Source organism: Coregonus lavaretus (assembly GCF_964263955.1).
Source record: "Coregonus lavaretus genome assembly, chromosome: 11".
Taxonomy (NCBI): domain Eukaryota; kingdom Metazoa; phylum Chordata; class Actinopteri; order Salmoniformes; family Salmonidae; genus Coregonus; species Coregonus lavaretus.
In genome coordinates, this window is record NC_139998.1 from 12,805,277 (window position 1) to 12,820,927 (window position 15,651).

The 15,651-nt window shown below is 48.7% G+C and overlaps 1 protein-coding gene across 1 annotated transcript in view; it reads right to left on the minus strand.

Annotated features, from left to right (window-relative positions):
• The window catches only part of LOC311137211 (laminin subunit beta-1-like), a 54,462-nt gene that overhangs the window by 22,582 nt on the left and 16,229 nt on the right, over positions 1–15,651 (minus strand). Inside the window, exons 6-18 of the mRNA XM_084171571.1 lie at positions 15,418–15,481; positions 15,014–15,216; positions 13,791–13,911; positions 13,408–13,596; positions 12,214–12,390; positions 12,023–12,080; positions 6,171–6,225; positions 5,717–5,796; positions 5,360–5,495; positions 4,842–5,000; positions 4,614–4,741; positions 4,242–4,362; positions 3,850–4,051 (exon numbers count right to left, since the gene is read on the minus strand). Of these exons, the coding sequence (XP_084027697.1) occupies positions 3,850–4,051; positions 4,242–4,362; positions 4,614–4,741; positions 4,842–5,000; positions 5,360–5,495; positions 5,717–5,796; positions 6,171–6,225; positions 12,023–12,080; positions 12,214–12,390; positions 13,408–13,596; positions 13,791–13,911; positions 15,014–15,216; positions 15,418–15,481 (1,693 nt within the window). The remainder of the gene's footprint in view (positions 1–3,849; positions 4,052–4,241; positions 4,363–4,613; positions 4,742–4,841; positions 5,001–5,359; positions 5,496–5,716; positions 5,797–6,170; positions 6,226–12,022; positions 12,081–12,213; positions 12,391–13,407; positions 13,597–13,790; positions 13,912–15,013; positions 15,217–15,417; positions 15,482–15,651) is intronic.

Consider the following 15,651-nt stretch of genomic DNA (forward strand, 5'->3'; position numbering starts at 1 on the left):
GGCTTTGTTATACATTTCATTAGTTTTCGCCGACCATGAGTGAGAAAAGTTCCCCTCAAAGAAGATAGAGTATTTGGTTCTATTATATATTTTACATTATGTTATACTCTTCTATTCTAAATCAGACCACCTATGTGAAAACTTCCATATGATAGCATGAACCCTGTATATGCTATAGCCTGTCAGTACAGACAAGTTCTCACTCCGTCTGACAGGGTAGGAGATTTACTGCTGATGTGGGCTGAGAAAGTTCCTCTACGGGCATTTCAGGATCCGAGAGAGCCTATAATCAAGCTACAGGTCCATACATGAGGAGATTATAGAGAGATAGAGACATAGCGTAACTGTTGATGAGTGGCATGGGTCGGAAACCGGAGATGACTGCCATGTGCCAGAGACACAAGAGGGGATATGGTACAGAATGACAGAGGAATGACAGGAAAGGAATGTTCCCAAGGAAAAGAAAGGAATGGAAACTGCTGATGTGTTAGAGGAAAGACAGAGGCTTTTAGTTTAGGGAGTCTATGTGGAGATTGACTGGGGATGATTGCCAGACAGAGGTGGCAGGTCAACGTTGGAATGAAATTCAGTCTTTCCAAAACAATGTGCACCACATGCAGACTTTGGGACAACGACTAGGGTTGAATATTTTCCAGGTATTTTGCAAATGTTCCACTCGCTATTTCCCGCCTAAACCGGAAGTGTAATTCAAAAGCATATAAAGAATATAAATAGGCCTATGTCTGGATTTGATTAGCGCTTTGATAAAAAATTCAAGCCTGATGCTACCTGAGCCTGATGAGCCATACATTAAATACATTTGATGAGCCCTATTTTAAATACATTTGATGAACCCAAGCCCAAAAAAGCCGTTATGCCGTTATCCAATACATATATGATATACAGTATAGGCTACTGCACATTACACACAACATAAAAACATAAAAGTCCATAGATGTAGCTAGTACCCTGTAGCTCAGTTGGTAGAGCATGGCGCTGGCAACGCCAGGGTTGTGGGTTCGTTTCCCACGGGGGACCAGTATGAAAAATGTATGCACTCACTAACTGTAAGTCGCTCTGGATAAGAGCGTCTACTAAATGACTAAAATGTAATGTAAATGTAGTACCTTTCATAATATTTCCCCTAATGTTATAGCCTACCTCCTTTTCTCACTTTATTGTTGCTTCCTTCCTAGCATTCAACAGTTAAATTAAATACGTTTTGTTGTCCTTATCTTCATCATTCTAATGACATGCTTGCATAATATAGGACTAGAATTAAATGCAGATGGCTTTCACTTCTCTTCACGAAGATTTAATGGTTATGGGTCTGAATAAATAACTGCTATAGCCTACCGCCATCGTGCATTCGCTCTTCTTTCAAACTACCCACGAGTTCTATTGGCTGCGTTATTTAACATTCAGCAAACAAGATCTTGCATCCCTCTTCGAATAATCTATTGGTATAAGAAATGCAAAACAAAAAATGTCCAGCAAGCTATTCTAGTGTAGCTTTTCTTGCATGGGTCTAAGGAGCGTTTTTTTAAGGAGGCCAGCAGAAAACAGGTGCGTGCGTATTGCGCAAGAGACAGAGGCTATAAGTTAGAAGCTTATTATGCATAACATATAATTCATTAGCTAAATATATGGCTAATACTGCATTTAATTTATTATCTGAAAGAGGTAGGCTAGGACATCTAAATACAGTGCATTCGGAAAGTATTCAGATCCCTTCACTTTTTCCATATTTTGTTATGTTACAGCCTTATTCTAAAATGGATTAAATTGTTTTTTTCCCTCATCAATGTACACACAATACCCCATAATGACAAAGCAAATACAGGTTTTTAGAAATTTTTGCAAATATCACATTTACATAAGTATTCAGACCCTTTACTCAGTACTTTGTTGAAGCACCTTTGGCAGCGATTACAGCCTCGAGTCTTCTTGGGTATGACGCTACAAGCTTGGCACACCTGTATTTGGGGAGTTTCTCCTATTCTTCTCTGCAGATCCTCTCAAGCTCTGTCAGGTTGGATGGGGAGCGTCACTGCACAGCTATTTTCAGGTCTCTCCAGAGATGTTCGATCGGGTTCAAGTCCGGGCTCTGGCTGGGCCACTCAAGGACATTCAGAGACTTGTCCCGAAGCCACTCCTGCATTGTCTTGGCTGTGTGCTTAGGGTCGTTGTCCTGTTGGAAGGTGAACCTTCGCCCCGGTCTGAGGTCCTGAGCGTTCTGAAGCAGGTTTTCATCAAGGATCTCTCTGTACTTTGCTCCGTTCATCTTTCCCTCGATCCTGACTGGTCTCCCAGTCCCTGCCGCTGAAAAACATCCCCACAGCATGATGCTGCCACCACCATGCTTCACCGTAGACATGGTATTGGCCAGGTGATGAGCGGTGCCTGGTTTCCTCCAGATGTGAAGCTTGGCATTCAGGCCAAAGAGTTCAATCTTGGTTTCATCAGACCAGAGAATCTTGTTTATCATGGTCTGAGAGTCCTTTAGGTGCCTTTTGGCAAACTCCAAGCAGGCTGTCATGTGCCTTTTACTGAGGAGTGGCTTCCGTCTGGCCACTCTACCATAAAGGCCTGATTGGTAGAGTGCTGCAGAGATGGTTGTCCTTCTGGAAGGTTCTCCCATCTCAACAGAGGAACTCCGGAGCTCTGTCAGAGTGACCATCAGGTTCTTGGTCACCTCCCTGACCAAGGCCCCTCTCCCCCGATTGCTCAGTTTGGCCGGGCGGCCAGCTCTAGGAAGAGTCTTGGTGGTTCCAAACTTCTTCCATTTAAGAATGATGGAGGCCACTGTGTTCTTGGGGAACTTCAATGGTGCAGAATTGTTTTGGTACCCTTCCCCAGATCTGTGCCTCAACAATCCTGTCTCGGAGCTCTATGGACAATTCCTTCAACCTCATGGCTTGGTTTTTGCTCTGACATGCACTGTGAACTGTGGGACCTTACATAGACAGGTGTGTGCCTTTCCAAATCATGTCCAATGAGGTGGACTCCAATCAAGTTATTTTTTTTTTTTATACATTTGCAAACATTTCTAAAAACCTGTTTTTGCTTTGTCATTATTGGGTATTGTGTGTAGATAGATGAGGATGTATTTTTATTTAATCCATTTTAGAATAAGGCTGTAACGAAAACAAATGTAAAAAAAGTGAAGGGGTCTGAATACTTTCTGAATGCACTGTATATGCCTATATCAATCTTGAACAGGATTATCTATTTTGGAGGCAATTTGAATGGAATTGAGAAAGACTGCGAGAGAGTGCTTGTGCGTGCACTGATTTAAAGCAACATTATTCGAGTGATACACTGTTTTAAAACTCCGCAGCTGCAATTAAAAACAATCTTTACAATTCAAATTACAATTAAATTACAATTCAAAAATAAGGTGACCCCCGAAAGCCAGATGGAGATGGGTAAATTAGAAGCGCATTCGGTCTTTATATTACTGTAGCATAGGCTATGCTGCAGCAAATGTAGGTCTACTTGTCACAACAACAAAGTTACCATGATGAGATGATAGGTCTGCAAGCATAGTGAACTGCGCTCCATACTGAGATGGGCTGTATTATCCTACCCTGAGTGTTGATGATTGATCATGCAGAGATGCGGAGAGAGGGCCGTAGACCCTTTTTATAATTTACCAGTTTCTCGCAGTTAATTATCCCGGGAAAAGGGAGTGGTTTTGGGCGGTAAATCTCGGTAACCGGGTTCCCGCCATTCAACCCTAACAAAGACCTTTAGTTAAACCCCCCCCATTTTGACCTTTAGTCTATGCTCACATACATGAGCATACAAGTATGTTGAAGAATATATAACTGTAGTGCGGTCCCATACCTTTAGCTCCCTGGTGCAGCAGAGCAGATACGCTGAAGAGGAAGTTATGACAGATGTCTGTGGAGGGGGTCTTCACTACGCTCTGGCTGTTCTCCAGACAGCGGTAGCGCTGGAAGGTGTCCCAGGCACTGTTGGTGGCCACGTCACCTCCCTCAGAACCAGTGAAGATCTCCAGGTTCTTACAGTGGGGCATCAGCACAATCTACAGACCGGGAAGAGAGATACAGAAGATGGAATGAGATTTAGTATGGAGTCAGTAAGGGCCCAATCCTAATATGAAATCCTAGTAGCTGAAATTTCTGCCTAAGTCTACAATTGACATTGATGGATATTTTAAGCAAAAGTCAGAGTTGTGACTATGTGTTTGACAGTGTGTGTGTGTGGGAACTAACCGAGTCGATGAGTGTATATGGGGACTGGACGTCGCTGAGTGCAGAGTAGAGGGGCAGGCTCAGACGAACAGTGTAGTTCATCCCTGCCTCGAAACACACTGGTCTGGGGAGCACCACATATCTGAGGAGACAAGACAAAGATGGATTTCAGAAAAGAACACACACTTTCAAATACTCCTATGACACACACACACACTAAATCAGTGTCCCCAATGTGCTACAGGGGAACCTCCAGTGTGCATACACAGACTCAGAATATACCTAATATACAGACAGAGTCCATCACTCACTCTCACATGCACCCACCAGTTACCCAACAGTCCCCCTCCCACCAACACATACACTCAGACAGAGGAGGCGGTGTGTGTTTACCGTGATCCGGGGTGGAGGGATATCATCTGGTTGTCGTCGTCAGGCATGGTGTTGGCACAGCGACTGTCTGCTGAAATCAAACTGGGCCGCATCACCGTCATCAACACCTCCTCCCACTGGTCTGGTAACTACGCCAACACAACAGGTACATAGACATTGGTAAACAGGTAAACAAGGGTAGGGAAATGACCCCATGTAGGTGGATATGTGATATGTGCCGAAGCTGACCTGAGGCTCGTAACGGATGAGGATATCGTACTCCATGGAGTGGGGGATGTTGTCAATGGAGAACTCCATGTAGGCCCCCTCGGGAACGTTGACAAAACCTATCCCTGTCCAGGTGGGGCTACGGTCCTGAGGGTGAGGTCTCTGCACTACTGTCACACCCTGGAGGAAGAAGAGAGGGAGAGGAAAATAGAGGGTGAGAAAGACAAAAGGTGAGTAGGTGTAGCGGACATAAATTTCCTATTGGTCTAAGAGTTGGTTGCTCCCGTGGGGGACCTGGGTTCATATCCCACGTGTTGCATTGGCGCCCAACGTGGGGTGGTCTCTCATGGTCACGTAATGAGGTAGTCCTGAATGCCAACTTAAAAACCAGTGTCCCTAGAAGGAATTCCCTCTTGGTCTAAGATGTTGGTTGCTCCCGTGAGAGATCCAGGTTCATATCCCGTGTGTTACATAGGAATCACCACCGACCCCATAGGCCTTAGAAGAAAGTCAATAACAAAAGTTCAAAGGTAACTCACAGGTCCAAACTTGGCGTCCTCGGCCTCGTAGGTGTAGTGGTCCAGGGCGATGAAGTAGAAGCCTGACTCCACCTGGTCACAGCGCCGGCCAAACATGTGTTCTCTACACGCACACTGGCCAGTCTCCTGAGAACAGCTGGAGTCAGAGAGAGAGGACAAGGAGGGAATGTTACAGACCGAGTTCAATTACAGTTTAAAAGATTCAACATTAAGGTAACACTCAGTTTGAAGACTTCTGTGGTTGTATCAAAAGAAGAAAGTATGAAGAATTGTTTAAGTATGAAGAATTGTTTAAGTAAATTGGGTAACAGACAGGCATTTAGATAAGTGAATTAGAGAGGTGAACTTTGAACTCACTCGTTATTGAGGGCTCCACCCAGGTCACAATCACATGGTCTGCAGCCATCCATGTCATTGCTGAGCCCCCAGTGCTGAGGCTGTAGGACACACACACATTGTCAAAAACACTCCTTTAATGACACGTTGTTAATGACCTCCCCCCTATGTTTCACTGCAAAAGCTGTTTCCAAGCTGTGGACGGATGTACCAGTCTCGTTACAACCCAGAGGGTGTTTAATGTCCCAAAGATTTACAGCCTTGGTAACGACCAAACCAAACGATCAAAACACTTACAGAACGTATGTAGCAGATGTGTAACTAGCTGGCTAGTGAAGCGCTAGTGGCCATTGGTGATGATAAGTCAACTGACTCTCACAGAGTGACAGGGCTAACCTTTTGGTCTATCAGTTAGCACAGTTGAGCTTGAGTGTTGTGTACAAAGTAACTAAATCATCAGAACAGGATTCCTTACCATACACTGGTCACAGTTTCTCCCTGTGACCAGGCGTTTGCAGAAACAGTCCCCTGAGTCTGTCACGGTTCAGACAGACGACCAGAGGACCACAATTGCGTCACACCAGAAAGTTTATTAAAACTTAAGGGAAAAGGGAAGTAGGGAGTGAATGAAGGCTCCAGGGGTAACAGGGATCCCGTCCAATGTGCTGGGTCTGTGCCCCCCCCAGTGGCAGCGATGCGTCCTATGAAGCCGGTGGTGGGTGGTCCAGAAGTCCTGGGGGGGGAAACACAGACACAACAGGGCGGAATGAAACAAGGCAGCAGTACAGTTCAAGGGAAATCCAAAATACGTAGTAGCAAGGCAGAAGGCTGGTCAGAGTTACCGGGATTGAAGAGTAGTCAGGAGTCGTAATGGCAGAAGCAGGTCTGGATCTCCTGGGGCAGAAGAGTATCCAAAAATCAGGCAGGTCCGGGGTCACAAAACCAGGGTGAGCCAGAAGCGCGAGCAAACAGGTTCCGGGTGTGAGCCTTGCAGACGATCTGACACCGGAGAGCTGAAAGACAGGGCCTTAAATACTGGGAGAGGTAGTGGGTAATGCAGCGCAGCTGGCAGAGTAATTAGAGCAGAGCAGAGCAGGGACAGGTGGAGCTAGTTAGGCTGAGTAGAGAGAGTGGAGAGCAGAGTGGAAGAAAATTAAGGTGGTAACCCGGTGGAGTGAGAGGCTCATGACAGAACCCCCCCCCCAAGGGACGGCCCCAGAAGTCCCAAGAGCAACACCACGCCGGGCGGGAGGAGGGGAGCCGGAGGAGGGCTAGAACTCCTCCGAACGGTCCGAGTGAACGTCCTCATCCTCGGAGGAAGCCGGAGGGCCGTGGTCGGGAGATGGGACAGGTCCCGAGACAGGATCAGGCACAGGACAGGAAGCCGAGCGGGCAGGACGGTTAGGGACCCCTCTGGGGCGGCCCCTACGGATTGCAGGTTGATCAGGATGCCGTTGGTGGAAAGCGGTGATGAGAGTCCTATCCACAATCCGACTAGCTGGCACCCAGGTCCTTTCCTCAGGTCCATAGCCCTCCCAGTCAATGAGGTACTGGAGACCCCTACCCCTCCGTCTGGACCGAAGCAGGCGGCGGACGGTGTAAACCAGACCACCATCGACGAGCCGTGGAGGAGGAGGACAAGGCGCAGCAGGGACCAGCGGACTCTCATGGATGGGCTTAATCTTAGACACATGGAAAGTGGGGTGCACCCTCAGGGAATTAGGCAGTTGGAGCCGGACAGCAGTTGGGCTAATCACTCTTATGATAGGGAATGGGCCAATGAACCGAGGTGCCAGCTTCTGCGACTCCACCCTGAGTGGCAGGTTCTTCGATGACAACCACACCCTTTGACCAACATGGTAGGTGGGAGCAGGAATTCTCCGACGGTTGGCCCCGGTAGTGTAGCTGGCAACGGATCTGAGGAGTGTGGCTCGGGCTTGTGACCAGGTGCGGCGACATCGACGGGCAAAAGCAAGTGCAGATGGGCAAGTAACCTCCTCTTCCTGGCTGGCAAATAGAGGAGGCTGGTATCCATAAACACATTGGAAAGGGGACATACCGATGGCAGAGCAGGTCAGAGAATTGTGTGCGTACTCCACCCATGTCAATTGCTGCGACCAGGAGTGGGGGTTGCGTGAAGTCATGCATCGCAGTGCCTTCTCGAGCTCCTGATTAGCCCGCTCTGACTGCCCATTGGATTGGGGATGGAATCCGGAAGTCAGACTGACTGTGGCTCCCAGCAGGTGACAGAACTCCTTCCAAAAGGCGGAGGAGAATTGTGGACCACGGTCAGAAACTACATCCTTTGGCAGTCCGTGGATCCGGAAGACGTGTTCCAGGACCACCTGGGCGGTCTCCTTGGCGGTTGGGAGCTTGGGGAGGGGAATGAAGTGTGCCATCTTGCTGAAACGGTCAACTATGGTGAGAATGACGGTCATGCCACTTGAAGGGGGCAGCCCCGTGACAAAGTCAAGGGCGATGTGAGACCAGGGACGTCTGGGCACAGGCAGGGGCTGCAGCAATCCGGCTGGGGGCTGGCAGGACGACTTGTGTTGGTTGCAGATGGGGCAGGCTTGGACGAATTCCCGTACATCCTTCCTCAGAGAGGGCCACCAGAACCTCTGGGCGAGCAGGTTGTAAGTGCGGGTGGAGCCAGGGTGACAAGCTAGGCGGGAGTCATGTCCCCACTGAACGACCTGGGACCTCAGGTCTTCGGGGACAAAAAGGCGGTCAGCTGGGCAAGTGCTGGGACCTGGCTGGTTACGGAGAGCCTCCAGCACCTGTTCCTCAACAGCCCAGGTCAGAGCTGCAACGATGCAGGGACTTGGCAGAATCGACACAGGGTCCTTGGAGGGGGTGTCATCCTTCTGGAATTGACGGGAGAGGGCGTCTGGCTTGGTGTTGCGTGATCCAGGCCGGTATGACAGAGTGAAATTAAACCTGGTGAAGAACAGGGCCCAGCGGGACTGCCTGGAGTTCAACCGTTTGGCCGTGCGGATGTACTCCAAGTTCTTATGATCGGTCCAAACGAGAAATGGAATGGTGGACCCCTCCAGCCAGTGACGCCACTCCTCCAAGGCAAGCTTCACAGCCAGCAGCTCACGGTTCCCTATGTCGTAATTGCACTCAGAGGGGGACAACCGACGTGAGAAAAAGGCACAGGGATGGAGCTTCCTATCCTCCGCAGCCCACTGAGAAATCACAGCACCAACTCCCACATCCGAGGCGTCCACCTCCACAATGAATTGCCGGTCCACATCAGGCATCTGGAGGATGGGAGCGGAGGTGAACCTCACCTTGAGGGTACTGAAGGCTTTGTCGGCTGCTGGGGTCCAGGTGAAGGGTTGCTTGGTGCTGGTTAGAGCAGTGAGAGGGGCAGCAACGGTACTGTAGTTCCGGATAAACTTTCTATAGAAGTTAGCAAACCCCAGAAACTGTTGCAGCTTCTTTCTGTTCTCCGGAACTGGCCATGAAGTGACTGCTGATACTTTGGCAGGATCCATTTGGATACTTCCCTCTGCCACTATGTACCCCAGGAAGGCCACTGTCTTGACGTGAAACTCACATTTCTCTGCCTTGGCGTAGAGGGAATTCTCCAGAAGACGATGAAGGACTTGCTGGACATGGCGGGTGTGTTCAGACAGGTTTCTGGAGTAGATTAAGATGTCATCCAGGTAAACGAAGACAAACTTGTTTAACATGTCCCGCAGTACATCATTCACTAGAGCCTGGAACACAGCAGGAGCATTGGTGAGGCCAAAAGGCATAACCAGATACTCGTAGTGGCCTGTTGGTGTATTGAATGCGGTTTTCCATTCATCTCCCTCCCGGATCCGCACTAGGTGGTAAGCGTTTCTGAGATCCAACTTGGTAAAAACAGTGGCTCCCTGGAGCAACTCAAAAGCAGAGGTGAGCAGAGGCAGAGGGTAACGGTTTTTCACTGTGATGTCGTTGAGTCCCCTGTAGTCGATGCAGGGGCGAAGAGATCCGTCCTTCTTCCCCACAAAGAAGAAGCCAGCACCAGCAGGAGATGAAGATGAACGGATTAATCCTGCGGACAGAGAGCCATTGATGTAGTCCTCCATGGACTTTCTTTCAGGAGCAGACAACGAATAAAGACGACCCTTTGGAGGGGCTGTTCCAGGGAGGAGGTCGATGGCACAGTCGTACGGTCGGTGAGGGGGCAGAGATGTGGCTCTTGCTTTGTTAAACACCTCTCTGAGACCATGGTAGCATTCTGGGACATTGGAGAGGTCAGGAGCGGAGTTAGTAGGTACTGGCCGAGGGGGTAGTGCGGCAGCAAGCAGGCAGGTTCGGTGGCAGTCCTCTCCCCACTCCCTGATCACCCCGGTCACCCAGTCGAGCTGAGGGTTGTGCCGGCGGAGCCATGGGTAACCCAGGATGAGGGGTTGGCCTGGAGAGGGGAGCAGGTGAAACTGGATAGTTTCTTGATGGTTTCCGGACAGACCCATCGAGACCGGGGCCGTGACATGAGTGACCGATCCGAGTAAGTGTCCGTCCAGTGCCCGGGCAGGAATAGGAGGTGTCAAACGGAGGTTCTCCAGTCCCAGTTGGCGTGCCAGCTTGATGTCCATTATGTTGGCTTCGGCGCCAGAATCCACCAGAGCAGCCAGGGTGTGAGTTGAGTCAGAGAGGCGGAGGTGAACTTGCAGCAGGGGTTTGCGGTCGGAGGACTGGATGGTCATTGAACTCAACCGGACTCCCCCTATGCCCGGTGAGCTTCGGCCCTTTAAAGGGCAGGTTACCACACGATGTCCATCACCTCCACAATAGAGGCAGAGGTTTGAGGTGAAGCGGCGCTGGCGCTCTGCAGGAGTGAGAGAGGCTCGCCCAATCTCCATAGGCTCAGACTGATCAAGCTGACCTGGGTGAGTGGCAGTAGATGACAGGAGCCCAGTCGGATCTCTCCGAATGCCGGTAGTAGGTGGACCTTGGCGCCCCCTCTCACGACGACGGGTCTGTATCCTTCTGTCGATCCTGACAGTCAGTGCGATGGCTTCATCAAGAGTGGAAGGCAGTTCATGGGAGACCAACTCGTCCTTGATATAGTCAGCCAAACTATGGAAGAACGCGTCCACCAACGATGGTGTGTTCCAAGAACTTCGTCTAGCCAGGGTTCGGAAGTCGATGGAATGGTCTGCGACTGTACGTCTGCCTTGTCGAATACTGAACAGTTCACGAGACGCCTCTGCGGTTGGTGAATCCAGGTCAAACACCTTCAGCATCTCCTCGGGCAAACAGGTCGAAGGTTGCACATGCGGGGGTTTGACGTTCGAACTCTGCTGTTCCCCAGAGTCGAGCTCGGCCCGTCAGGTGAGTGATGGCATACCCAACTTTAGCCCCCTCCGTGGCGAAGGTCCTTGGCTGCAAGGAGAACTGAAGTCGGCAGCTAGTCAGGAATGGCCGGACCTGGGTTGAATCGCCGTTGAACCGCTCGGGGTTTCCAATCTTGGGTTCCGGAGCAGCGGCTGCAATGACCGGGGCAGGTAACTCGGGGGCAGGGCTGGTGGGCAGACTGGCTGGGGTAAGGTTGGTGAGGAGTTGAATGATCATGGCGAGTTGTTGTTGCTGCTGCTGGAACTGCTGCTCATGCTCATCGGTTTCCATGTCGGGGAAAGTGTGCGCTGAGTCCATAATGGTCAGATCGTACTGTCACGGTTCAGACAGACGACCAGAGGACCACAATTGCGTCACACCAGAAAGTTTATTAAAACTTAAGGGAAAAGGGAAGTAGGGAGTGAATGAAGGCTCCAGGGGTAACAGGGATCCCGTCCAATGTGCTGGGTCTGTGCCCCCCCCAGTGGCAGCGATGCGTCCTATGAAGCCGGTGGTGGGTGGTCCAGAAGTCCTGGGGGGGGAAACACAGACACAACAGGGCGGAATGAAACAAGGCAGCAGTACAGTTCAAGGGAAATCCAAAATACGTAGTAGCAAGGCAGAAGGCTGGTCAGAGTTACCGGGATTGAAGAGTAGTCAGGAGTCGTAATGGCAGAAGCAGGTCTGGATCTCCTGGGGCAGAAGAGTATCCAAAAATCAGGCAGGTCCGGGGTCACAAAACCAGGGTGAGCCAGAAGCGCGAGCAAACAGGTTCCGGGTGTGAGCCTTGCAGACGATCTGACACCGGAGAGCTGAAAGACAGGGCCTTAAATACTGGGAGAGGTAGTGGGTAATGCAGCGCAGCTGGCAGAGTAATTAGAGCAGAGCAGAGCAGGGACAGGTGGAGCTAGTTAGGCTGAGTAGAGAGAGTGGAGAGCAGAGTGGAAGAAAATTAAGGTGGTAACCCGGTGGAGTGAGAGGCTCATGACAGAGTCTGTATCACACGGACTCCCTCCAGGAACTGTCCCCAGGGCATTACAGGTGCAGGCTGGGAAAAACAACAAAGTTTAGTTATTCAAATAAAATGCAGAAATACACAGCTTGAAAAAGCCTATGCAAGGACTTGAAAAACCCAAGACGTGTGTGTGAATGTGTGTGTGAATGTGTGTGTGTGTACTTACCCAGGCAGCCCAGAGGGTGGTCACCCAGGCCATAGTGGGCCTGTTTGCACTGGTCACAGTACTCTCCCTCCACATTGGGCTTGCAGCGACACTGGCCAGCAATCAGTCCAGACGACACATCAGTCATCCTGTCACAGATCCCGCCGTTCAGAGAGCCCACCGGATCACAATTACATGCTACGAAGAGATGGGAATCATCAGGAACATTGAGTTAGGAATTCTGATGTAAAATGGGATATTGTGCATGGAACTAGTGGAGTAGAAAAGCTACAATGGTGACTAGCTAACAGGACGAAGAAATAAATGGTCAAGTCCACATTCATGGAATGGAAAGTAAGTCAAAACGAACAAGTAAAAGGAAATGGTCAAAGTCAATATCAATGTGAAGTATTTGATATGTTCCTCTTGAAGAAGGGAACATACTGTAACTTCTGAAGGTTATTTGAAAATCCCTTCAAAAATGTTCCTACATCTGCTTCAATAATTTGTGTGCTTAACTGTAGCTATCTGCAGGCTAACAAAATGACCAAACTTAAAACAAAATGGTAGAAAAAAGGCTTACAAAGTAATAATGGAAGTTCTCTCACACACCACACACACACAAGGACTCAAAACACTGGAGACAAATGAAAACTCTAACAAGCCCATTATTCACACATCAACGCAGACTGAGATGAAGTTCTCCCTAGATGCTAATCTGAAATCAGGTATGCATCTCCTGCAGCCTGATGTCAATTTCTACCCAGAGAGCCATGAAAGGGGGGAGGTGGCATATGAGAAGGGTCTCTTCTACACCATATAGGGGTTTGGGGTTAAAGGAAGACCGCACTGCTTTGGCTGATACAGCCTCAAAGCCCAGGTGTTCTCTCTCACATCCAGATCACAGAGGCAGGATCAAAGAGCCAGATGGGAGGAAGGGAAAATATGAAAATATATAATTCTAAAGAGAGACAGACAGAGTCACGGACGAGATGAGGAGGAGTGGGGGATGGAGTAAAGTGGTGGAGAAACATACAAGGATGGAGGTAGAGTTGAAGAACAGAGGTTCAAGAGGTGGAGGAGTAATGGGGGAGAATATAACAGGATGGATGGAGGTAGAGAGGTGAAGGCTGGGTTTGGATGGTGGGGTGTGGAGGGGAGGGGAGCCGTAGAGGGGGTTGGAATTGGAGGTTTAAGGTTCAGGGTTCGACTTACGTTCACAGATGCTAGGGTCACGGATGTCCCTCTCTGGGTGTTGGTAGTAGAAAGGCTTGCACTGTTCACAGTTGTAACCCATGGTGTTGTGCTGGCACTCGTCACACACACCGCCGCTCACGTTACCCGTAGATACATACACTGCCATGTCGAAGTGACACAAGCCTGAGTGCTGGTTACAGTTACACTCTGCAGAGAGAGAGCGAGAGAGAGAGAGGGGGAAAACAGACAACGTTGATTCACAGTGTTTATAAAAAGGCAGTTGGATGGTTGTAAACTGACTGAGCAGACACTGCAGTCATCACAAGCGATCTATTGTAAGGTGACCACAAGCTATAATATTCCCCTTTAGTAAAAAAATATGTTAGGGTAAAAAGGCATACTTTTACAGGCATTGGTGTTGCGTCCCTTGGCTGGTCTCCAGGGCAGGTCGTGGTAGAAGTCCTGACACTTCTCACAGTTTAGCCCCATGGTGTTGTGGTTGCACATACAGTGGTCATGGACCTTGAGAAAATCATACAGAAATGGAGGCGAGCAACTGAATTAAACATTTAGTACGCACTTATAAGCAGTGAATAAGCTATTACTTCATCTCTTATTCATGTGCATAAACTACGAACACAAATGATCTATGGATATCCACCTTAAAATGATTTCACAGGCCATATTCAGGGTTTAATAGTATAGTTCAGGGCCTTATCAACTACTGTACAGAGACCCAGGCCTCTGGTGGAACAGTGGTATTTGAGTCAACTTCCTTTGGCCATCATGGTCAATTACAGCTGAGATATCAGTGCAAAAGCAAGGGGAAACTAGAGACAAAAGGAGCAGTTGCGCAAGATATCGTTTTTTTCCTACAGCTCTATCCGTGTATTCCCATTCCAGATGGCAGCAGGACATGTTAACAGTGTCGGCTAGCTCTCATCTGGTCTGCATTAAACTGAGGGGACAAATGCCAATACGCTGACAGACAGACACACTTGGATCCGGTTAAAATGATCAAACTAACAATTCAATAATAAAACCTTCAACAAAATAACAGATACGTGCCAAGTTTGGTGTCGTTATAAAAGGCACGATGCCACTCTTATGACAGGGTTATGTAGCTTTTATGTTAGGCCTCCTCAGGCAAGGTGTTACTGTATCTTGTTAAGTCTTTAAGACGTTGTAATGTGAGGGAATCAATTTGAAAAACACTGACAGAGGAAGAGGAGAGTTTGACTCATCTAAATAGGGTTACTTTCCTCTTTCCTGGTGAATAGCCTGTATAATAAAAGTGAACAAAAGACAGAGTAGCCTTTCCGCAGACAGGCAGACAGACAGACAGACAGACAGGCAGACAGGCTGTAGCAGAGACTAAACAGGAACTGCATTGTTTGCCTTTTTCTCTCCCTGGCATACACACACATTGACACGTTGTCCGCAAATACACAAACAAAGTCGCCCAAGCACACACAGATGTAGACCCACACACTTTCACCAACACAAACAGAGTTGTTCTTAAACAGCAACAAACACACACACACACACAAACACAAAGTGCACAAACTTCCACAAATAAGGAGACCTGATGAAAACTACGACAATCTTATCAAGGAGAACTCACCATGCCCTCCACTCCATCCCCAGCCCCGTCGACGGGGGCGCACTCGGAGGCGTGTCCGTAGCAGAAGCAGTTACCCCGGACCACCATGTCGTAGACAGCGTAGTAGTACTTCTCCTTGATCTCCATGCGGGAGTCCAGCAGGTTGTCTCCCAGGGTGTGCAGCTTGGTGAACTTCACCCTCAGGTTGGTGATCTTCAACATGTCTGAATCATTCAGAAACATGTGTTAGCCGTTAGCTTGTAGATTATTAGCCTTGAGGTCATTATGCGTATAATAGTGTTTTGCAGTTTAGTTGGCTAATAGGCAACACATAGCTGGTATTTTCCAAAACATGGGAAGGATAAAAAGAACACCTTACTAGCAGATATAAACCATTAAGTACACATATCATCACTGGAACTTACTTTGGATTCTGGGGCTGTAGGGATCTTCAATACGTAAAGCTGGATCCAAAACTCGGAAGATGACCTACAGAGACAGATGGGTTTACAGTCAGTGGGATTACACTCTACTTTCTATGGCTTCTTTTCTCTCAAGACATCCAGCATATTGTGTCATATACAGTGCCTTCGGAAAGTATTCAGACCCCTTGACTTTTTCCACATTTAGTTAGGTTACAGCCTTATTCTAAAATTGAT